Raw genomic sequence first — 24846 nt, forward strand, 5'->3', positions numbered from 1 at the left:
TAAGAAGGAAAAATATAAATGTTTCCATATCATCTAGCCTTAAAATCTAAAAAGAGAATATAATTTCCCCTTCCCTTTGGGAGAAGCATGTTGCTGAATTTAACTTAGAAGGGCCATTAACTGAATTACCCATGGCTGAGATTGCGAAAGTAGAAATATTAATTTTTCCACGGTGAGAAAGCTTCTAAATCTAAAAACATGCATTTATGAACCACAAGATTCTACTTTGCTGATTTGAGGAATTTTGTGTCATGCTGTCTTTGTTTTGATTACATAAACCTCCAATATTTCAAATAAATATTGGAAGTAAAACCGCTAGTTTTGCGTCATTAAGTTTCTGAAACCAGGGACTAGTGGGCAAAGGCGAGGCAATTCCATTTTCATGAAGTATCTGTATATACTATAATGGAAAAACTTCAGTCTTCTTTCCTGTGCAGGGAAAACCCCAGTTCTTCTCTGTTTGTGTTTCTTCCCTGTGTGTTTCCTTTGCTACTCGCACATAACATTTCACTTCTGACACTTCTGGTCACCAAGTGTGTGGAGGTTTTGCCCCACACCATGCAATTCTCTGTAATACCAGCTGTGTGTCCTACCAATCAACTCAACTCTGACACTGTCTACCTAGAGACAGCATCAGATTCTACAGGTTAAGGGCTCAGTCCCACAAGACTGCTCCCACTGCCTCCACTTTAGAAACCTGTTGCAAGCCCAGGTTATCACCTGTGCTTCTGACCAACTGGCTATAGGTCAGAGGTTCCAATGACCCCTCCCTTCCCCCACTCCTTGGGTTCAATTAAGTTGCTAAAGCAGTTCCAGAATGCAGTGAAACACCCATGTTTACCAGTTTATTGAAGAATATAATAAAGCACACAGGTGGATATCTAGATGGAAGAGCTGTGTAGGGCAAGGTATGTGGGATGGGGCTTGGAGCATCCATGCCCTGTCCAGGCATGCCACATTCCCAGCACCTCCATGTGTTCACCAGCTCTCCAAACCTCATACTTTGGGAATTTTATGGAGGCTTCATTGCGTAGGCATAATGGATTATTAATTCTATTTTCAGCCCTTCTCCTCTCTCAAGAGAAGGGGGAACGGGGCTGAAAATTCCAAGCTTCTCATCTAGGAGCCCACCAAAGTTGCCTCATTAGAACAAAAGGCATTCCTATCACCCACGAAATTACAAAGGTTTCTTTTCAGGTGCCCTGTATCAGGACCAAGGGTGTGTGTGTGTCGGGGAGGGGGTGGGGGGAGGTGTCAAAGACCAAACAGCACAAAAGATGCTCCTAGTGTTCTTACCACTCAAGAAATTACAAGGGTTTTAGGACATCTGTCCAAGGCACTGGGCAGAGACGAATATATATTTTCTATTACCTCACACATACAACCATCAAACATTTGGAGAGAGTTCAACCCAAGAACACCAAAATGGAAAGTATGAAGAGAACCTACAATTCTTAGAGAAAAGAGAGATGAGGTAGGGAAAAGCTGTAAATTGAAGTAGGAAGATCTCTGGCTTATGTGTAAATTAGCCTTAATAAAATAATTCTTGTTGGACTCAGAGTTTCCTGAGCCCAGAATTCCCAGGTGCTCATCTAGGAGTCACCACCCTTTAGTGAGTCACAGAGAGCTGCCCATACAATTGAGTTCAAAACTTTAAATCAGGGAAGCAGTAAAGTCTAGAAGACTTCAAATCTCATTCCTGAATACCCCCTATAATATAACAGTTCAACCTAATAACTGTTGAGATGGGAATGAAGATAGCTCATCAGAAATCCCATCATTTGGTCAGAAACATCCTCAATCTCCAACAGCAACCAAGAAATAGAATAACTTTGTACAAGACTGGGCTTAGAATGAAAACTGTAATCTATCAACTTAAACAGAGCATAAATATTACAACATTACAGCATAAAAAGCCCCTGCCCCCGCTCCTACTCTGATACACATACCCAAATGTTTATTTCCCATCTTCTTCAAAATGAGTGTGAAGGGAATGAATTCTGAGCAAATCAGGAAGGGAAAAAAAGACCAACGTTTCTAAAGGGAATGTATAGAACACAGAAGGGTATCAAGTTAATAATGAAAAACAAGACGAAACTGACAAGCAGACTGGGTCCTAATATCACCCAGTCAGCACATTCTCTACTTAAAGGAAGGTCCAAATGAAAAGCCAAATTATAATCAAAAGGCGAGTACATTCCCAGGGCACCCTCCCCCAACTGATACCAAGATAAAATGATTTATTCTTACTTTCCTTGAACCCCTTCTTTCCACCTTCATATTAAAAAGTCTTTGTTCAGCCTAGCCGGTTTGGCTCAGTGGATAGAGCGTCAGCCCGCGGACTGAAAGGTCCCAGGTTCAATTCTGGTCAAGGGCACATGCCCGGGTTGCGGGCTGGATTCCCAGTAGGGGCTGTGCAAGAGGCAGCCGATCAATGGTTCTCTCTCATCATTGATGTTTCTCTCTCTCTCTCTCCTTCTCCCTTCCTCTCTGAAATCAATAAAAATATATTATTAAAAAAATAAAAATAAATAAAAAGCCTTTGTTCAGACTGGCCAGAAAACAATTATTACAGTTTCAGTTCTCTTTCATAAAATATTTTCATGCCCCCTACTCTATCTCAATTCCCTGATTCAAATAACCTTGACTATATTTGGGTGTTAGGCCATCTCTTCCATAGGCTACCTACCTATTGTTTACAATTACCTTCATTCAGACACTAACCTTAGGTGAAATTCAAAGAGCATCACAGATCAACCTCCTAAATACTAATATAAATACTGGAGTAACTTCCTTTTAGAAAGCTTCATTAATAAGAATAAAATAATGAATAAATATAGTAGAAGCACATTAGATTACCATCTTTGAGGGACTGGATAACACCTTCTGCTGCAGTCAAGAGTGATGAAGATGACCACTAACTGTAACACCAACATCTGCATAGAATCACAAACCAAAACCCAGAGCTCCTTTAAGAAATCGGGTAGAATTGGCCTGGCCGGTTGGCTCAGTTGGTTGGAGCATTGTCCTAGACCAGTGGTCGGCAAACTCATTAGTCAACAGAGTCAAATATCAACAGTACAACGACTGAAATTTCTTTTGAGAGTCAAATTTTTTAAACTTAAACTTCTTCTAGCGCCACTTCTTCAAAATAGACTCGCCCAGGCCGTGGTATTTTGTGGAAGAGCCACACTCAAGGGGCCAAAGAGACGCATGTGGCTCGCGAGCCGCAGTTTGCCGACCACGGTCCTATACACCAAAAGGTTGCAAGTTTGATTCCTGTGCATATGTTTCTCTCTCACATTAATGTTTCTCTCTGTTTTCTCTCTCCCCCTCCTCCCACCCCACCCCCTGCAAAAAAAAAAAAAAAAAAAAAAAAAAAATCAATGAAAACATATCCTTGGGTGAGGATTAAAAATAATAATAAATAAATAAATAAAATCTGTTAGCGTGAATAGCAAAAAACACAAGATTTCCCTAGTTTATTTTGAAAGCGCTCCAGATATATTCTACCACTTCCTCTATAGCACACTCAAACAATCCTTATACTCAGGATGGTTAGATTTTCTTATAACCAAGAGCCTCCTAGTGAAGTCAGTTCAAGGTAAAAAGATTCAAGCAAAATAAACATTTAACACAAATGGGAATTCTTTAAATGACTTTCTATCCAGAATGACTGCTTCATATAAATAAAGGGGGAGGGGGGAAGTCCTAAGCCAGCTCTTTTTGTTAATAATCTTAATTGATATTGAGATTATTTCCCATTTCAAAAAAATTAAGTGTACAATATGTAACATGTACAAAAATTAGAAAATTAAACATGCACAAAAATCTGTAATTTTAAAAATATATATTTTTATTGATTTCAGAAAGGAGAGGAGAGAGAGATAGAAACATCAATGATGAAAGAGAATCATTGATTGGCTGCCTCCTGCTTGTCCCCTACTGGGGATCGAGCCCAGAACCCAGGCATGTGCCCTGACTGTGAATGGAACCATGATATCATGGTTCTTGGGTCGATGCTCAACCACTGAGCCAAGCCAGCCGGACGAATCTGTAATATTTTTACAATAAAAATTTCACGTGTAAAAGTTTAAATTACATTTTTGATAGTTTTTTCAAAGGCAGATCTAGGATTTTTAAAATATATATTATATTTTTTCTTTTTTTTTGATTTTTTACAGAGAGGAAGGGAGAGGGATAGAGAGTTAGAAACATCGATGAGAGAGAAACCTCGATTAGCTGCCTCCTACACACCCCCCACTGGGGATGTGCCCACAACCAAGGCACATGCCCTTGACCAGAATCGAACCTGGGACCCTTCAGTCCGCAGGCCTATGCTCTATCCACTGAGCCAAACCGGTTAGGACTAGGAATTTTTTTAAAGTCACCTATATTCCTGAATTCAGCCATAACAAAGGGACAATCTAACTTAACAGCATTTTTTACATCTCGAAAGTAAGACCAAATTGTCCACTGAGTAATTAGCAAAACTATAGTCTCTTTACCTGTTTACAAATGATAAGACAAAATAACTATACAACCCAGCACTTTAAAGTTTTTCATGTTAATGCTAGACATACTGCACTTTTTGAAAATGTGTTTTGTAAATTCTGGTTGATTAAAAAGATCCTTAACTAAAATATTTATATGAAGCAAATTAAATATCTTGTTGACAGTTTTCTCCCACTAAACTAATGCCTAAGAGATTAAATATCCATCCATTTGAAGGAAAGGATGCCCTGCTTATTGCATCTGGCTGACTCTTATCTTTTAAGTCTCAGCTGTTACTTAAACTCTTTCAGAGGCCATTCCAGATTAGAAGCCCTATTTATGTACTCCTGATAGCACTTTACACTTCCACTAACATAACATTTATATGCACTGTATTGTGACTGTCTGTCAGTGACTGGCATAAATAGGTGCTCAAATATTTACTGAAAGAAGAGGTCAAAAGTGGAACTGTCAGAATAGTCTTCAAGTGATAGAGAAATCAACCTTTCAGATTGAGCTGTACCTATAAATAAGAGGTAGAGGTGGGAACAGCGGTAGGAAGGCCATGGGTGGAAGAGTACACTCCTTTGTGAAGGAGAAAGGCTTTAAAAGAGTTTCTAAAAGAATAACAGTCAAACAGGGCAGTAAGACTAAGACAGACCATATAGTGATTTACACCAATCCATTCACTTTTATAATAATACCAGAGGTCCGGTGCATGAAATTCGTGCATGGGAGGGAGGGTCCCTCAGCCTGGCCTGCACTCTCTCCAATCCAGGATCCCTCTCGCAATCTGGGACCGCTGGCTCCTAACCACTTGCCTGCCTGCCTGCCTGATCGCCCCTAACCACATCTGCCTACCGGCCTGACCACCCCTAACTGCCCTCCCTGCCAGCCTGATCGCCCTAACCACCCTCCCCTGCCGGCCTGATCGCCCCTAACTGCTCTCTCCTGCCAGCCTGATTGCCCCTAACTGCCTCTGCCTTGGCCCCCGCCACCATGGCTTTATCCAGAAGGATGTCCGAAAGATGTCTGGTCTAATTAGCATATTACCCTTGTATTAGTATAGATACATGACTGGTTTAAAAATTAGATGAATCAATTTAAGAAAAAGAATACATATTTTATTTTTAAAAGTTACTTTAAAGATTCATAAACTGGAAAAGTCTCACCTGTCCTGGGATCAAAGAGCTGATTAGCTTCTAAATCTGTAAAAGTATTAGAACAGACAGGACATTTGAAGGAAGCCCGGTTGGTGGAATCTCTCTCATCAGTTTCAATCCTCCTTCTCATGTGGTCCAATTTATATTTAACCACATTAACAAGAGTACGATAATTGATAAAGTAGTAGTTATGGCGAGTGGTTTTCCCATCTGCAGCAGTCTCTACTCTCATTCTGCATTTGATGAACTTGTCTCCCTTTAAATTATTCAAAACTGAACGAAGTTGCTTCCGATCAAACTTGAGCAGCTCCAACATATCCTCCTCTTTCACACAAGGGTTCCGGATCAAGATGTCCAAGGCCAAAGCATGCTCAATGCCATAGAAACCCCGGATCACATACTTGGCTAACCTCTTCAATGATGCAGGAACCTCGGTGAGGACATCTGGGTCTGCCATCTTTAGCGGCAAACTTTAAATGTACTGAATTCAGAAAAAAAAGAGAAGATTACAAGGCACAATGAGGAAACAGTAATCATTTTAAATCTAGAATAATCAACCCATTAGGTAGTTATCACTACTCTTGGAGTGCCATAAAGGCACTAAAACATTGTTTTGTAAGACTTATAATGCCAAAGCATTTAACAGAGAACAAGATTTTCCTCTGAGTATAGAAAAGATTACATCTAAAAAACTTGGCATATTTCTTAAATGATTACTTTCATAATCTACAGTGTGCTTGATTAAAAAAGTTAACATTACTTATAACAATGATACATATCAAGCCCACTTTATTTCAGTAAGAGAAACACAAAAAAAGTAAATGAAGTCTTATTAGTCTTAACGCTATATAGATCAACGATTTTCAACCCTTTTTATCTCATGGCACATAAAAACTAACTTCTAACTTCCGTGGCACACCAAAAAATATATATTTTTTGCCAATCTGACAAAAAGAAAAAAAGGTATAATTTTGATTCATTCACACTGAACGGTTATGTTGCATTGGTTGCTATCATATTTTTATTTGACAATCTAAGGGAAAAGAACTCAGTGCCCCTGACTCCAGTACTCTAATTTGAAAATCACTGCTACAGATCTTTGGAAATGCTGGATACCCCCTCCCCAAGAAGCCTAGCAATTAGCATTTCCTTAAAGTGTCTTTATTTCTTGAGTAAAATTTTTCTACCAAAATAGCCCTGGCTGGTATGGCCGGGTTGGTTGGAGCACTGTCCTGTGCACCAAAGAGCCACAGGTTCAATTCCCAGGTAGGGCACATACCCAGGTTGTAGGTTTGTTCCCTGGTAGGTCCCTGGTTGAGGGTACAGGAGGCTTCCAGTCAGTGCTCACATCAGTATTTTTTTTTTTCTCTCTCTCTCTCCCTCCCTCTCTGTCTAAAATCAATCTGTCTAAAATCAATAAAAACATATGCTTAGGTAAGGGTTAAAACATATAATTTAAAAAATTTTCTCTCGGGATAGATTCTAGAATGTTTTACATAGTCATGCTTTCACAATAAAATCACAACAAACCAAAAAACACATAAGTAATCACCAACTGGGGTGCTTAGCAAAATTACTACTATAAATATGAAAGAAATTAACACTTAGATTTAGATAGCTTTACCAACCTTGTTAACTTAAATCTGATGACCAATTAATACCATATAGTCCTTATTGAAGCAAACAAAGACCCCAAGATATCCTTAAGTACTGGACCCCCTTGCAAAACAATTGTACCCAATTCTTATATCATGGCCCAGAAAGCTTTCTTTTTGAAGCCCAAAATGGCATTGGCTGGACTTTCATGTGATTGTTTTAAAGGATGGGCTTTGGAAGTCAGAGTTGGACAACCTGTGTTTTAGCTTAAACCACCACAAGCCATACTTTATTCTCTTAGCGAAATAACAATATCAACTATCTCAATAAGGTTGTTGTGATGAATAAATGAGAATGTAAGTAATGTGCTTAGGAAGCACTTATTAATTAGAATAGCTCCCACATTGCCCTTGTGGGGGTGGTTGATCATTGTCCCATGCACCAAAAGGCTGCAGGTTTGATTTCCAGTCAGGGCACACACCCAGGTTGCGGATTGTTCCCTGGTAGATCCCTGGTCAGAGTGGGTACAAGAGGCAACCAATTGATGTTCACATTGATGTTTCTCTCGGGGAAAAATATCAATAAAAACTTATTTTTTTAAAAAAAAAAAAGAATAGCTTCCATATAGATTTAATATGTCCCAAAGTAAAAATGGTCAGGCTATCCAGACATACTGTCAAATGAAATTCCCTATACCATAAGGAAATTTTTAAGAGACATCCCATTGATTTCAAAAGGGAATCATCTTTTGTTATTAACACCACTTTCTACTGAATCTTTTATTTCAAATCAGTGGCTATCAATACTATCAGATTTAATATCTCCTTTCACAAGAAATATTTTTATATTCACAATATTATTCTAAAAAGATATTCTTAAATAACCAATCTATACACATTTGGGGGAGGGGAGGATATAATGCCCTACATGCAATAAAGAAAAAAATAAAAGGAAAGTTAGTTACAATTAAATGTATATTTCACATTGTAAACACTCCGGCATGACTGAGATAACAATGTAGCACCTAGATCCAAACCTGTGGTCCTACCACCTTCCTGTTACCCCAAGGATCAAGGGTGCCAAGCAAGTGCCTTGGTTCAACACCAAAGTATGTATAGCATACTATCAGATGCATTTTGTTCTCCTTTCCAATTTGGTTGATACACTGTACTTGAACACAGCTGTTTTTGTGTTTTTTATATGCTTAATGATTGGCAGAACACAAAATATGGCTTCAGAAACATCCAACAGACCAAAGAATGGCAGACAAAATAGCCTACTTTTCCAACATTATTTCCCCTCCCTGACCTCCCACAACATACACTCCATATTCTGGAATTAATGGTTCTCAACCCTGGCTGTAAAGTAGAACCATCTAGGAAGCATTTAAAAGTACCCACGTGGGCCCCATTCCCAGAGATTCTGTTTCAGTTGGTCTGGGAGGATCAGATTAGGCACCATATTTTAAAAGCTCTTTAGGTGACTCCAATAAACAGAAAAAGTCCCTGACCACTGCTCCAGACAAACCTGGTGACTGGCTATTACATATTATGCCAACACACATCATACACTGAGGACCCTCTGCTACTCACTTAGCCTGTTTCCACTGCCTGAAACAACTGAGGGGGTCCTAACAATTAGAGCAAGGGAGTGACGTGAGGACTCCGCAGTCCAATAGTTTTGGGTTTTGAATCCCAGGTTCCACCATTTCTTAACCTGTGGCCCTGAAAATTCTGTCTGTTTCCTCATGCATAAAAAGTGATTAACAGTTCCTTCCTCATAGAGTTGATGCATGGATTAAATAAGATAATCCATGAAAAATATGCTGCTTACAGAGGTGGCATCATAAGAGTTCCATTATTGGTATTCATACCAAGAACTCCTTTTTAGAAAAGTGACTCTACAACAATATGAAGAATGGATCGAGGTAAGTGAAGATGGAAGTACTGTGGAAATATTAGGAGCTACAGTAATCAAACCTGAACTAAGAAAGAGAGAAAACAATTGCAAGAGAACAGGATGCTCCCTAGATAATTCTACTTTTCAGAAACAAAATCAAATGGGCCCCATAATATATTGGAAATGAAATAAAAAAGTAAAAAAAATTTAAGTAATTATTTGTGTTTTTTAACCAAATAAATATTTATTTTTTAAATAAATGTTTTATTATGGTAAAATACACATAACAAAATTTACCAATTAACCATTTCTAAGTATACAGTTCAGTGGTATTAAATACATTCATAACATGGTATAACTATCACCGCCATCCATCTCCGTAACTCTTTTCATCTTATAAAACTGAAACACTATAACCATTAAACAAGAACATTATTAATATAATAAGATGTAGCTATTTGTTTTAGGCCAATATAACTAAGGAAAGTACTACTATGAAAAAATAGGCTAACACCTGAAGAGAAACAGTTTTAAAAGAAATGAGGCATTCACTTTTAGTTGCTTCTTTTTGAGGAAATACTACAGAATATTCCTGTGAAGATGTCCAGCAGGTAGCTGAATGAGTGAAACTGGAGCTCAGGAAAGAAATCAATCATGCCACCTAGTTTGAAATTTCTCCATTCTAAAATCGTCCTTCCTGCCCTAGCTGGTTTGGCTCAATGGATGGAGCGTTGGCCTGCGGACTGAAGGGTTCTGGGTTCGATTCCGGCCAAGGGCACATGTCTGGGTTGCGGGCTCGATCCCCAGTAGGGGGCGTGCAGGAGGCAGTCAACCAATGGTTCTCTCTCAACATTGTTGTTTCTATCTCTCCCTCTCTAAAATCAAGAAAGCATTGCCGAAATCGGTTTGGCTCAGTGGATAGAGCGTCGGCCTGTGGACTGAAAGGTCCCAGGTTTGATTCCGGTCGAGGGCATGTACCTTGGTTGCGGGCACATCCCCAGTAGGGGTTGTGCAAGAGGCAACTGATCGATGTTTCTCTATCATCGATGTTTCTAACTCTCTATCCCTCTCTCTTCCTCTCTGTGAAAAATCAATAAAATATATTTTAAAAAATCTATTAAAATCAAGAAAGCATTAAGAGATAATAATAATAATAAAATAAAGTAAAATCGTCCTTCCTGACCACTGCCTTCTCTTCTCTATCACTTCTACTTCCCCACATATGCTAAATCTCCTACTCAATCTCTGAATTCCTTAAATTATTTGGTCAGAGGTACCAAACTGGCAGCCTCTACCACATTGTTTGACCAAACAAATGTCTTGAAAATATTCTGAGTTAGTTGCCAACATCAAAAATAGTGGGATTTCACATAAATCTCAACTTTCAGCTCCTCTTGAAAATTGGAAATATCTGAGGAAAAGTGAGACCAGGTTCCCATATGAAAAAAAAAAAAAAGGTGAAAAGCAGCTGTCACTTTTAAACAGGGAAAGAGTTAGGCTGGCTGGTCTCTGGAAATTGTTAAGTTTGTAACCCCCTTTTTCTCTTCTTTTTTGCTTCAGAGTCTCAGTCCCTCCCAGTCTCACCTACCTCCCTACCCAGCACAGATCCCCAAAGATCTTGTTTTTGAATCATATGTATTATAGGCATACAAACACTGGAGAACTACACTGCCCCAGGCACAGAGTTGGAGGAACAAAATTGAAATGAGTGAGTTCTCTGCACTGTCTATCCCTGTCATTCTAATCTCCAGCCACGTTGGCAGGCTCTCAGTTCCATCAGCCACATATGCCTGCCCCACGTCCAGGTCTTTGCACGTTCTGTTCTCTCTGCTCAAACTCTCTTCTAATCATCCTTCACATCTCAAAAGACATTTCCTCACAGACCTTCCCAGATTCCTTGTTAATAGCTTAGCATGATCCATCCCATTTCACAAGTTCCCAAGGCTCTTTCCCAACCTTCTTCCTTGCAGTGAATAGACTTGCACTCTCATCTCTCTCTGAGAACAGGGAAACCATGTTCACCACTGGCTTTTCAAAATCCAGCACAGCGAGTCAGGTCCGGCCATAAACCTTTCAGTAGCCTCCCTAAGCACGTGTTCTTCCCACACGCCCCTCCTGCCAACTTCCCCGCAATTTACTTCCTCCACTGCTGCTCCCAGAGTAGAAAAAGACAGGCTACTGGACTCCCTCTTCTTAAACTTCGAATGGTTTTAAGCAGGAAGCAACAGGATCAAATCTGCAATTTTAAAAGATTATGCTCCAGGGTATAAAGTAAACGGAGAAAGAAGAGGATGCGGGGGGAGGTCCAGTTTATTAATCCAGTCGATTATTTCAGTATACTACTATGCCAGTTCTATATTAATTTGAATCTTATACACTTAACTGCAGTTTTTTTGGGTGGTTTTTTTTTTTTTTTTCAGTTACCCTATTTCATGGTCTCTTCCACGCCTTCATACATAAGAAAGCTGCCTACCACCGCGAAACCTCTGGACCCCGCTGCCCTCCACGAGCCCGGTTCAGTGACGGTCACTCCTCCCCACCCTGCGCGACCCCCAATTCCCCCGGATTCTGCCAGCTGAGCGCAGGGGCCACCCTCGGTGGAGCCAAGGGTCCTGCCCGAGGTCGCACACGGGCCGCTCCGGGCTCCGTGGCTCTTTAGAGAACCAAGTCAAGCGAGTAGCTGAGAGGAGGAGAGTAGCTAAGAAAGGAGCGAAAAGGAGAAACCCTGAAAGACGACTCCGGGCCAGGCAGCCCAGAGCAAGGAACAGGGAACAAGGTTTACCCAGGCGAGTCCTCGAACACTGGCACTACAGCTTCCCTCAGCGCCTCAACTACCGGCTCAACCGAGCCTCGCCATTCGTGCGACAAAGAGAACGCCTTATTCCTGCGACCGGCTTGGGGAGCCACCCGCTACTTTTAACCGAGCCGGCCAATCGGCATAGGGAAGCCGTCAATGAAGCGAGTCACGCTCGGATTGGCCAATGACGTCGAAGGCCCCGCCCTCCCCCCATGCCCACCTCTGATTGGCTTAAACTCAGGAACAGGGGTTAACCCCGGAAGGCAGTGGCAAGATGGCGTCCCTGGATCGGGTGAAGGTACTGGTGTTGGGAGACTCAGGTGAGCGGCTTAACCCACCTCTTGGGCTACCAACACTTTTGAATTACTCGATAACTACGACTCCCTCCCCGCAGCCAACTAAATCGCTCGGGCCCCTGGCCGAAATCCCCCTCGAGGCCTGAAGACTACACTTCCCAGAGGACTTTGCTCTGTTTGACGAAGTGGCGGCCTCGCGTGGGTCGGGGGCGCGGAGACCCGGCCTGTCTCCGCCTTCGCTGCTTTCCACGTCAGTGTCCAGGACGATCGTTAACGTAGCGCGCGTTGTCGATTCCTTTGTTTTATGTGCTAGGCAGACATTGAGTATTCTATTTCGCGCGGTGCTAAGGAAACACAAGTTAGGACCGTGCCTTCAAGAGATTTTATTAAGGAAATCAAACGTGCACTAAGAAAAATGACACTGTTCTCAGTTCTTTGCATATATTAACTCATTTGATCCGGAAATTAGCCCTGTTGCCCCATTTTACAGATGAGAAGAGTGTGGCGGCGAAATGTAACCGACAGAACCGGTTTGAACCCAGAGTCAACACACTTAAACACTAAGCTATAGTATGAAATGAAATATTGGAGGGTAATCCTGTTTTTCTCTCAACTGGGCTTGATTTCTTTGTTCTCTTTGATCTTAATTGGAAACCTATTACGTGCTAGGTTGTAAGAAAGAGAGAAATTAAGATAAGGGCCTTTTATGAATTAACTAGGACTTAATGCTGAGCCCAGTTTATTCCCAGTTTTAAACTTCTTTTTACACCTTGGACATTTGGAAGTCTGTATTTCCCCCTCCCACCTCACTACCCTTGTCCCTCTCACCGTACCTCCACTCCTTATGAGCTTGGAATAATAATAAATGCTAACCTTGCATTTCATAGTTGTGCTTTTCTGAAGTTGACCTTTGAAATGTGTGTTGTGAGCAAAGACATTGTGCCAGATACTTGGAGGTGCAGAGGGCATGCCTCAGAAAGCTTGAAAATCACCCTTACAGGACTGAATAACATTGTTGGGGAAAGGAGGAGGTCAGAAACCTTTTCACCTTGCCTGAAGATTATTTACATTATAAGATATTTTACAGAGAGCATTATTTAAAATTCCCTAAGAAAATCCCATTATGAAATCCTATGAACATCATACATTTATGTCAACTCCAGTTCTTTAGCTTGAAATGATGCTGAAGTTAATTTAATAAAATCACTACATTTTACAGATAAAGTGATGGTGGTCTAAAGAGATTTGGCAAGTGTATCATCAAGTAGGATTTAGAACTGGAATACAGAGCTAACACAATTTCATGATATGAAGTGGGTGTCTCTTTTATAATTTCCTTTTCTATTACATCTAGCAATCCCTTCATGTTAGATATTGTTGCAACTAGCAGATTCCCCTCCCCCCCCAAAAAAAAAAAAAAACCTCACAAAAAATACTTAAGTATGTACTACAGAGCAGACACTGCTGGGTTTATAACTGGAATCAATTATGTAGCAGATTTGAATTGGCTGCTGCATTAAATGGTGGAAACTGACCAGGCAATTAGTAAGCTTTATTTTGTTTGTTTGTTCATTATAATTTAGTTGTAAAATAGAAGACAGTCATGCCCACCAGGAAAGTGATTGATCTTGTTACACATTCACTGATGTTAGGCTGTATGTACAAAGTCAGTTATTGCCTTTTTATCAGTTCCCTTTTAACAGTGATTTGCTATCAGGTTAGAATATACTTCTTACACTTCATCTGCCTTTGTATTCAACCTTTAAAGTTTCCTTTTGAATAAAAGCTTATTTCCCTAGTGAAATTTGGAGGATTTCACAAAATACATAAAGGAATGACTTGGGATATAGATATTTGTTTTGTATCCCATAGGTATCCTACCTAATAAAATGGTAATATGTAAATTACCATCACTCCGCTACGCCCACGATTGGGCCAGCGGGAGGCGCAGGGGGTGGGACTCGGGATGGCCGGGGTAGCCGATTGGGCCAGCGGGACACTGAGCTCGTGTCTGCGCCATGGCTGTGCTGCGGCACAGAAGGGGCCTCTGGGGCAGCGAGCTCACGTCCGGCCGCGGACCATCAAAAGCGGGGGAGCTGGGTGCCGGTCCGCTCAGGCACCGGGCCTTTCAGAAGCCTTCGCCGAGCCGGAGGCTTCTGAAAGGCCTGGTGCACCAGCGGACAGGCACCCAGCTCCCCCGCGAGCGAAAGCGAAAGCGTGTAGGGGATCCTACACGTGCATGATTCAATCATGCACTGGGCCTCTAGTATTTGATAATTCTCTTTGTTATTTCAGATACAAGGGATGAGCTTAATACATTACCAACAACTAATATTTGCAGCTGGTATTTATTTCATTACCTTGGGCCTCTTACCCTCCAGCAAATGAATGCATTTTTAAAAATATTTTTATTGATTTCAGAGAAGAAGGGAGAGGGAGAGAGAGATAGAGACATCAATGATGAGAGAGACTCATTGATTGGCTGCCTCTGGCTGCCCTACAATCTGGGCATGTGCCCTGACTGGGAATTGAACCTGGGTCCTCTTGGTCCATGGGATGATGGCTCAATCCACTGAGCCACCACAGCCGGCAAAATAATTTTAACCAAAGTTTAAACAGAAATCTTTTTTTGGCATAATGAAAATTTTAAAACACCCTAAATATCTAGTAATTAGGGAATGGTTAAGTGAATTGTTATGTCAGTGTTCTGAATTATAAAGGAGATATTAAATATGTTTAGGAAGATTATAATAACATGGAGAATTTTAGTCACTAAATAAGTACTAATTAAGGACCTATTCTGAGTATTGGATTTTTTTTTAAAGGTGAGTAAAACCCAGTTCCAATCCGCAAAGAAATTAAAATTAAACAGTGAATAAAACCTATAGACAACTGTAATGTGTTTTAAGAGTTCTGTAGAAAAATGTACAGGGTACAGTGGAGACCAGAGGGTGGTGGATAATGTGCTTAGTTCTACCTGTGTGGAATCAGAAATGACAATAACTAGAATGATGCTGAGTCTTGACAGATTAATTCACCAGGCCAATGGAGGGCGGGGGTGGGGAAGAATAGGTAGTATATTCCAGACAAAACCAGATGTGTAAACAGAGGCTTAGATTTATTGTTTTCAAGTATACCGTGTGTATATTTACAGTAAGAATCTGCTTATAGAAAACCCTGCTTATGAAAGTTAGCCTACATGTTTACAATAGTGCTCTTCAGATGACTTTTTCTTCTTTTTAAAAAATACTTTCTGGTTGTCTGTAAATATAACTTCATATAATAAAAAATAAACATAAATGATAGGTTCATACACAAAATTGCACACAAAGAGAAGGTCTAAATTTTTTATACAACAAATGATGCATGAAGATTCATCAACCATGCTTGTCATGGTGGCATCAAAATGCTGTTAGTTATATGAGTGACTCCATCATGTAAATGGAAACTCATTTTCTTCCCCCCTCATATAGATTGCCCTGAACCCAGGAGAGCTACAGGAAAATAAAGTGCTGCCTTAAGGTAAAGGGCCATGATGTAGAAGAGGGAGTAGAGTTGTTCCCTTTTTTCCAAAGGGTAAAGCTGGGCCAAGTGGTTGGCTGTCGGAATGGGAGTGTCTAAGTAAGGAATTGTGAAATGGTGAGTCCCTGTCACTGACAGTGTTCAAGCACCATCTGAAAGATCAGCTAACGGTGCCATGGAAGGGACCTCTCCATTGGTAATCAGGATAGAGCATTACCTCCAAGATCTGTTAATATTCTACAATTCTGAAAAAGGTTGAATAGATGAAATCATTCAAAAGGAAAGGACTAGTTCATATGCAATTGCCCTAGAACAGTAGTTCTCAAAGCAAGGCCCCTGGACCATAGCATCAGCATCACCAAGGAGTTTGTTAGAAGTGCAAAATCTTTGAGCTCCACAACAGACCTGCTGAATAGGAAACTGGGAGCAGGACCCAGAATTCTATGTTTTAACAAGCCCTCCTTGACCATTTACTTATTAATAAAGCTTATTAAATGCTTGGTATGGTATGGACATCCTTTAAACAACCATAATTTACATACCATGATTACTGCATATTCTCAGTCACACTTTTGCTATCAGATTTCAGCATGTCTCTTATATAACTAGAGTTTTTGTATCTTTTACAGGTGTTGGTAAATCTTCACTAGTTCATCTTCTGTGCCAAAATCAAGTGCTGGGAAATCCATCATGGACTGTGGGCTGCTCAGTAGATGTCAGAGTATGTTTCCTATATTTTTAGGGGTTTTTTTTTAGTAGTCATAGTAAAATTAATTTGTTCAAACTATGTAATCAGATTACAGTGCTGCAGTCAAAACTAAGTAATGATAATAACTGGGCTTTATTAAGCACATACTCTGTGCTAGATACTATGCTTTACATGTCTCTCCTTATTTGATCTTTTTTAAACTGTGAGATAATAGCTGCAGAAACTAAGCCGTAGAGTAATAAAGTAACATGACCAAATTCACTCAATGCTTAACAGGCAGTCAAGATTTGATCCCCATTAGTCTGATTTTAGAGACTTCACTTTTAATTGCTATGCTATGTATGTGGAGTTTACATGATCTAAATGGCATGGAATCTCCTGAGAAATTACATGCTCCATAAATAATTCTAAGCCTTTGACACTGAAAAATCCAGCTTTTGGCTAGAAATAGTGCAAAGGCAAAAGCTTGTGGAGCCTTATGTCTAGGTCATCTGTTCCACCTCACATTTAGGAGACACAGGTGCAGTTTCCATAGACTTAAGTATCTTCCCAGATATTGTTGGTGTTTGCTAATTCCGGCTACTCCAATCCAAGTATCTCCTCTGCTGGCATACCTCTCTCCACTGAGTTAAGAAATAAGTTGGGAAGGGATGATAGTTAGCTAGATTGACAGTTATTTTTCCTTTAGTTCTTTGACTAAGTTCTGTGACTTATTTTGCTGCTGATTAGAAATCTTTCATCAGAAATCTTTGATGGTATGTAGTTTTGCTAACCTATGTCTAGATATGGATTAGTTATTAGTCATTCTATTCAGAAGTAGTGCTTTTCATGGCTGTCTTCATTTTTCAAAAGTTTTAGCTATTGTCTGTCTGCCTTCATTCCCTCAATCTTCTCCTTTTGAACTTCTATTAGATTTTTCTCCTCTGTATCTTTTATATGTACTTTCATGTTTTCTATTCTTTATTTCTCCTCAGTTCATTCTGGATGATGTACTCCAGTTACCTAAAAATCACTTCAACTATGACTAATGTGCTTTTAATATATCCACTCAGTTTTTTATTTTATTTTAGTAACTATAGTTTTTAGATATTCTTTTTTGGTTCTTTTGCAAATGTCAACATTTTTCAGAATATCCTAATCTTTAGTTATGGTTTTACTTTTTTATTTTAATCATTTTAAACATACTATTTTATAGGTTTTTTTTTTGGAATGTTCTCATTTTTTCTGGGTGATTGGTAGATATCCTTCTTGCTGTACATATGTTGACTCTACTTCATGAAAATGTATCTTTTTGTATGGTGTGTGATTGTTTGAAGATGGTCACATCTTGAGCAAGATACTTTTCCTGTTCCTGTGGAAGTCCCGACCTATATGTTGTGGTGTGAAAGTCCAGTCAGTGCCTTTTCATTTCTCTTGCTGTCAGAACCCTAGGGCAGTGGTCGGCAAACCGCAGCTCGCGAGCCACATGCAGCTCTTTGGCCCCTTGAGTGTGGCTCTTCCACAAAATACCACGTGCGGGCACACAAGTACAGTGCGATTGAAACTTCGTGGCCCATGTGCAGAAGTCGGTTTTCAGCCTGGGCGAGTCTATTTTGAAGAAGTGGTGTTAGAACACTCAAGGGGCCAAAGAGCCGCATGTGGCTCGCGAGCCGCGGTTTGCCGACCACTGCCCTAGGGATTTCAGTGGTCCTTGTAATTTCTCAGTTAGGAGTTTCCATGCCATTTAGATCACGTAAATTCCCCTAATATTCAATTATAGCATAGGCCCATGGTTTCCATTTCTTGGGGCTTTTTCTCTATTCTCTATTACCTCTATGTGTGGTCGCTGATAAGAAAGTTTTTTTATTTTTCATGTTTTCCTGAGCCAGTGGATAGAGTTTTTCCTACTCTCTTTCACTGACAGGGTAGCTCATCAAGGGTCCAGATTTCATGAAGAGAACTATAGTCTGGTCTTTGTCACTCACCCACATGTACTCTTGCCTTAAAAACTGGAAAACAAATCTCTATTCCTGGATGGGCACTAAAACTCCAGGGACCAGACCCTGAAGCTATTCTGAATCTAGGTCAGTTCCCACTTCTCACTCTGATTTTAAGTTCTTTCTTAATTTCTAGCATCTGGGGATTTTCCTGTCTTTTGAGCTTGTCCTCTTCGTTTATTTTTTTAATAGTTTATGACATTTCTATGCATGTAAAGTCAGGAAGTACCTGTCTGCCATTTCAACCTACCATGTTCCCAAATTCTTAGATATGGAAGAAAAACACATTCCAGATAATGAGTTCAATGGCAACTTTATTTAAGTTTGGGAGACTCAATAATAAGATCTGCACAAAATTTTCCTTTGCACCTTTCTAGCTCCCTTCCTGTGAGAAGACATTGAAAAAACAAACAAAACAAAAAAACAGACGTAGATTTAAACTCCCATACCCTGAGTCAGTCTTCGTTTTGCCTTTTGCTTCTTAAAGAGTGACCTTAAACTAATCATTTTACTTCTCTGAGTCTTAGCAAAGTTGAAGTTAATAATACCTGCTTTACCTAGCCTACAAGTTTGTAGAGAAGATCATAGCTTAAGAAGCAAAGTTAAAATATAGTGCTTTACAATTTTAAATTGAACTTTAGTTCAATTTTCTGCTCCCTGCCCTTTATCCCTGTCCTGCCCTTCTTATCCCTAATCAGAGCTCAGTCTGTTTGTGTAATTTACCGTTTTTCCCCCTCATTTCATATTGAATTGGCTAAGTCTCCCATACATACATGTTGAATAGAAGTGGTGACAGTGGGCATGCATCCTTGTCTCATTCCCAATCTCAGGCAGTTTTCAGTATACCCTTAAATCTGGTATCATTTTGTTCCATGCTTCCATGTCTCTGGATCTATTTTGTTTGGCAGTTTATTTTGTTCATTAGATTCCACATGTAAGTGAGATCATGTGATACTTGTCTTTCTCTGACTGGCTTATTTCACTTAGCATAATAGACTGCAGATTTTTGAACTCTCCCCATAGTTCCAAGGAACACTGGAATAAAGACTACAGTAGTCAAAGACAAATGTCATGAATATGAATAATTTTACTGGAATGAGAATGAGTGTGATACTAATTGACTCCTTTAAGTCTACCCTGGCCTAAATTGCTTATTGTGGAAGAATGGAGCATGTGGGACTCAAAGGGACCTAGCTCTTATTACTCTTCTTTGTTTCTTGGGCTGATTGATCTTTGAGAAGAATGAATTTTTTAAATGACAACATATGTAAAAGGCATTAAATGATAATCTTAAGTAAAGTTGTCATAGATATGTAAATCCTTTTGACTATCGTTATTATAAAGTGAACATTTCTTCCCTTTAGCAAGAATGATTAAATCTGATAAAGCCTTTACCTAAATAGCTTAGAACACTTTCTTCCTAGCAGCTTTTATATTGCAGCTAGAGGCCCAGTGCACAAAATTCATGAACGGGTGCGGTCCGTAGGCCTGGCTGGCTATCGAAGCACAAGCGTCTGGTGTGGAAGGGCATGTCCCAGCTGACCTCTGGGCCCTGGGCAGTACCTGGGCCCTGGGCCCCGGGCCCCCACGCACTCCCCTCCGCCTGAGTCACAGTGCCTGAGTCCCCACGCGGAGATGTGGTGAGCACGGCGGGACGCCGTGGGCCAGGGCGCAGCATGGGCCTCTGGGCCGCCCAGTGGCGCCACGGAAGCCGGGTGGGCAGCATGCTCTCTCCTGGCTGGCCTCGCAGACCTGCTCTTGCCTGAACCCATGGGGAGCCCGACTGGCCCCTGCAGTCCCGGCAGCTGCGGCCTAGCTCACCCAGAAGAGGCCACACGGTACAGGGTGGGCTTCTCATGGGTGTCGGGCACCTGAGTGCCAGGGGGCTTCTCTGGCTCACGAGCCCTGGTATCCAGGGGAAGGGAGCATGGAGAGTGATGGTGAGTTCTGTGGACACCCCACGTTTTCACTGCACCTCCGTCCTCATCACCCCCACCCCCAGGTAGCCAGCAAGAGGTCGCAGCCCCCCCCCTCACACCCCCCCTTCCCACCCAGGTGCCGCAGGAGATTTGTCGCCGCCACCCACCCCCAATTTCCTGTCTCAGCCCCCTGCCCGGCTCCCTCAGCGCCTGGGAGCTGGGCGGTGGCCCCACCCCCTGCCACCACCGCTGGTCTCAGTCTGCAGGGCGATCGGGCTCCCTATCGCACCCGTCTTGGCCTGGCGTTGCCCGCTTACCTACTCCACCATCCCGCTGCAGTCCCGCTCTCATCAGGGCCCATCGGGGCCGGCAGCACCTCCACTGCTGCCCACTGCCAGCGCCGCGTTGCTGACACCCACCATGTTCTGAACTGCCCCTGGTGGTCAGTGCATGTCATAGCAAGCAGTTGAACTGGTCGAGGGGACAATTTGCATATTAGGCTTTTATTATATAGGAAGGATTATAGCTTCTCTGTTATTGACATCTGTGAAAAGGATAGACCCATGAATACACTAGCAGTTGTCTCATTTAGCTCATTTCACATCTGTGTAAGAGCCAGCTAAAAATAGCAGTGATAAAGGTGATAATGTAATTGTTTAATTACAAGTACTAGATGAAGCTAATGAGCTTAATGCATATACTCAGTAATTATTAACTTTTGGATTTAGGATGCACTGCAGAGCAGAAAAGTTTTATTTTGTGGTATTCTTCATTCCTGTCTTCTAATTTTGTGGCATCAAATCTGATGAGACTAATATGAATGCATGGGTACTTTTATTTATGAAAACAAGACTTACAGAACTTAATCTTTTCACAGATTATAAATAAGGAAATTGGTTTGTCATTTCTTGTTCACTTTAATGGGATTTTAACTAATTTACATATTGCATTCAATGAATATTTATGGACTTTCTCTTTGGATAGCATAATGTGCAAGCACTGGGGATAAATTTTTTTAAAAGCTATCTCTATCCTCACTAAGACTATGAAGTGGGGTCTAGTAGGTGGAACAAGGTGTATAAATAAATGATCTTTGATAATAATAATGAATGATGGCTAACCCTTTGGGTAGACTAGGCACCTATTTTACATACTAATTCATTTTGTTCCCACAATAGCCTTCAGGGTAGTTACTATTAGTGTCCGTATTTTCCAATGAAGCAGTTGAGGCACAGAGATATTAAGTGACTTGTCCAATGCCATACTGATCATAAGTGATAGAGTTGGGATTCAGACCCAGGCAGTGAAGTCCAAGAGCCTGTGCTCTTGACCGCTATTCTGTAGTTCCTCTTGTTCCAAAGGAACAATGGTAGTAAGAAAAAAGTATTCTAATGCTGTTAAATACAATAACCCCTAGACTCATGTGGCACTTTAAATTTAAATTAACTAATTAAATTAAAAATTTAGTTCCTCAGTTGAACTGTTCAGTAGTCACGTATTACTAGTGGTTATTGAATTGGGTATTTTTATCATCACAGAAACTTCTTATATAAACAGCACTTATGCAGAAAATTAGTGTTATAGCAATTCAGGAGAGAGTGAGATGTTTGTGAAGAGTAGAAAATTATACTGGCATTAATGATTGAATGGGTGGCCTGGGCAACAGATGAATGGATTATTCCCCAAGAAAAGGGATGTATATTATAGGTGAAAGAGAAGAAAATGATAATAAATTCAGTTCTGGACATGATGAAGGGCAGTATCTAAGTTATCCACCTGAAGCTATCCATCCAGAAAGCATTTGAAAATGAGGAGTTGAAGTTCAAGAGTAAATGAGGAGTTGAAATCATCTGTATGGAGATGAGAGATGATGAGGTTTTCAAAAAAGAACATTTAGAAAGAGAAGAGCTGATGAAGAACTTTGGGGTATATTTAGAAAGTTGAAGGTGAAAGAGGGCTCAGAGAAAGATTGATCAAAAGGTAGGAGGATAGCCAAGATGATGAAATACCACAAGAGCAAAGAGAGATGAGAATTTCACAAAGGGAGGATTGATTTTTAGTATGAAATACTATAGAGATGTAAGGAGTGAGAAGAAAAAAGTTGAATTTGGTGATGATGAAGTCAGTGCTGACCTTTGAAAGTGCAAGGAATGTTAGTGGCAGGAAGCAAATGATGTGAGTAGACAGAGAGGAAAGAAAGACAAAGGTTTAAATCAATCTTTCACAAAGTATAGAGGTTAAGTAAAGGGCCCTGGCCAGTGTGGCTCAATTGGTTAAGTGTCCTTCCATGCACCAAGAAGTCTCCAGTTTGATTCCCAGTCAGGGCACATGCCTAGGTTTCAGGCTCCATCCCCAATAGGGAGCATGCAGGAGGCAGCTAATCCATGTTTTTCTCTCACTGATGTTTCTCTCTCTCCCTCCTTTCTCTCTCTCTCTCTCTACAGAAATCAATGAAAATATTTTTTAAAAATAGAGGTTAAGTAAAGAAGTGAATGGATACAGAATAGAAGGGAAAAGTGAAGGTTTTTTTTTTTTAAAGGAGGAACTGAGCTTGGCTGAAGGCAAAACAAGATTACTAGAAAGGAGAGGTAATTAGCAGCAACCTCTATACTAGTCATTCATTCATTTGTTCATTCAGTACATAGTATATTGCATACCTACTGAGTATCAGACACTGCAAGGAATTGAAAGTACAGGCATACCTCATTTTCTTGTGCTTTGCTTTATTGTGCTTTATAGATGTTGTGATTTTTGCAAATTGAAGGCAACACCCTTGCACCAGTGAAACATTACCACTTGCTCTATTATGACACTCACTTTATTGCAGTGGTCTGGAACAAACCTGTCATCTCTCTGAGGTATGCCTGTATAGCAGTGAATGAGTCAAATTCAGTTCCTGCTCCCTGCTGCGCTTTCCTAGTTGCTCTTTTCTATCATCTCTTTTTTCCCAACTCTCTTCGAAGACCTCCTACCTTTTTATTTCTCTAACTAGTAGCCCATTGCACGATATCGCGCTGCAGTAGGCTGCCCACTGCTTCCGCGGGAGCCGGCGGGAACCACAGCATGCCGCCAGGAGCTGTGCTGCTTCCGTGGGAGGCGGGCCCGCCATCTCCTCTCTGGGCCTGCTCTCGGCCGCAGAAGCTGCGGGCTGGCCCCCTGCCCCCCAGAGACCCTCCGTGGCTGGGGCATCACCACAGCGACAAAGCAAGCGTCCCACCCCGGCGGTTCCACGCCCGCTGCCCAGAGGCCCTCCATCACCACAGCAACGAAGCAAGCATTCTGCCAGGCCGCTCACACTGCCCGCTCTCAGCGGCAGCCCCCCCAGGACTGGGGGACTCCAGCAAGGCTGAGGGGACTGGGCGCCGCCATCTTGTGGCTATGGGCGCCGCCATCATTGTGACAGAGTGATGGTTAATTTGCATATTACCCTTTTATTAGATAGGATAATAATAATGCAGGCATATATACCAGACCAAACTTATTAGCATCTATAACATTCAGCATTCTTTCTTGATGTGTCTTATTTTCTTTACTAAATTTGATTTTAGTTTTTAAAAATTACAAACAATAAACTATTCAAATGAGACAAAACCTTTTGTACTTACTTAGTCTTGATTTGGTTTCCAACAAAACGTCAAGAGTTAAGTGAGTGAGAACAGCATTAGAAGTATGGCTCCTTTTTCCATTTGATGATCAGCACATACTGTTTGCTACCTGTTGAGAAATGTTTCCTTGTATAACTCTAAAGTCTGTAAGAACATTATTAAATCCTTGATGACCTATTTAAGTATAAAACATATTGCTTATAGTTTGGCAATAAGAGTCCACCCCCATCATGTTGGACTCTTAGTATAGCACCAAGAAACTACTTATTGTGTGGAGAGCAATACCTTTTATAATGTCAAGCTTTCCCTTGGAGATCACTCACCCATGTGAAAGATATAATGTTATAACTACAAGCTACTGGTTTAAAGTTCTTAGGACTCATTCCATTTGAATTAAGTTAAACAGTATTAGTTGAACAAGTTGGAAAGGAAGAAGGACACTTTCTCTTCTAATTCTTGAGGGAAACAATGAAAGGTGATTAGGGAAGGTATTTTGTCAAGCTGGCTTGGGACTATGTGTAGCCAAAAGGGATCTGGGTAACAGACTTGGTACATTGAATGCTTAAGAGGGCATGCTACCTGGGAATTGTATTACATAGTGGCTATTCTTAGAGGAATTAGTCTTTTAGGGGAGGTAACATTAGACATTTGAAATAATTTTAGAGATAAAAGTGGTATACTGCAATGCTTGCTAAACTTAATTATGTAACAGAATCACCTAAGGAGCTTTCTTTAAAAATACAGATTTTTTGAGCCCCACCCTAAAAACAACTCCTCCTCCTCCTCCTCCTCCTCCTCCTCCTCCTCCTCCTCCTCCTCCTCCTCCTTTTCCTCGTTTTGTCAGAGATGAAGGGAGAATGAGAGAGAGAT

General features: G+C 40.9%; 2 protein-coding genes across 5 annotated transcripts in view; one reads left to right on the forward strand and one right to left on the reverse strand.

Moving 5' to 3' along the window:
• The window catches only part of GTF2E1 (general transcription factor IIE subunit 1), a 43850-nt gene extending 37718 nt beyond the window's left edge, over positions 1-6132 (reverse strand). For all 4 annotated transcript variants that reach the window (XR_008555576.1, XR_008555575.1, XR_008555577.1 and 1 more), the window contains exon 1: positions 5667-6132. Coding sequence is in view for 1 of the 4 variants with exons in the window: in XM_008146650.3 (XP_008144872.1) it covers positions 5667-6114 (448 nt within the window). In the remaining 3 variants the exon portion in view is untranslated. The remainder of the gene's footprint in view (positions 1-5666) is intronic.
• Positions 6133-12186: 6054 nt separating this feature from the next.
• The window catches only part of RABL3 (RAB, member of RAS oncogene family like 3), a 36280-nt gene continuing 23620 nt past the window's right edge, over positions 12187-24846 (forward strand). The window contains exons 1-2 of the mRNA XM_008146649.3: positions 12187-12269; positions 16397-16488. Of these exons, the coding sequence (XP_008144871.1) occupies positions 12224-12269; positions 16397-16488 (138 nt within the window). The 5' untranslated portion in view covers positions 12187-12223. The remainder of the gene's footprint in view (positions 12270-16396; positions 16489-24846) is intronic.

This window comes from Eptesicus fuscus, chromosome 3 (assembly GCF_027574615.1).
Source record: "Eptesicus fuscus isolate TK198812 chromosome 3, DD_ASM_mEF_20220401, whole genome shotgun sequence".
Lineage (NCBI taxonomy): Eukaryota > Metazoa > Chordata > Mammalia > Chiroptera > Vespertilionidae > Eptesicus > Eptesicus fuscus.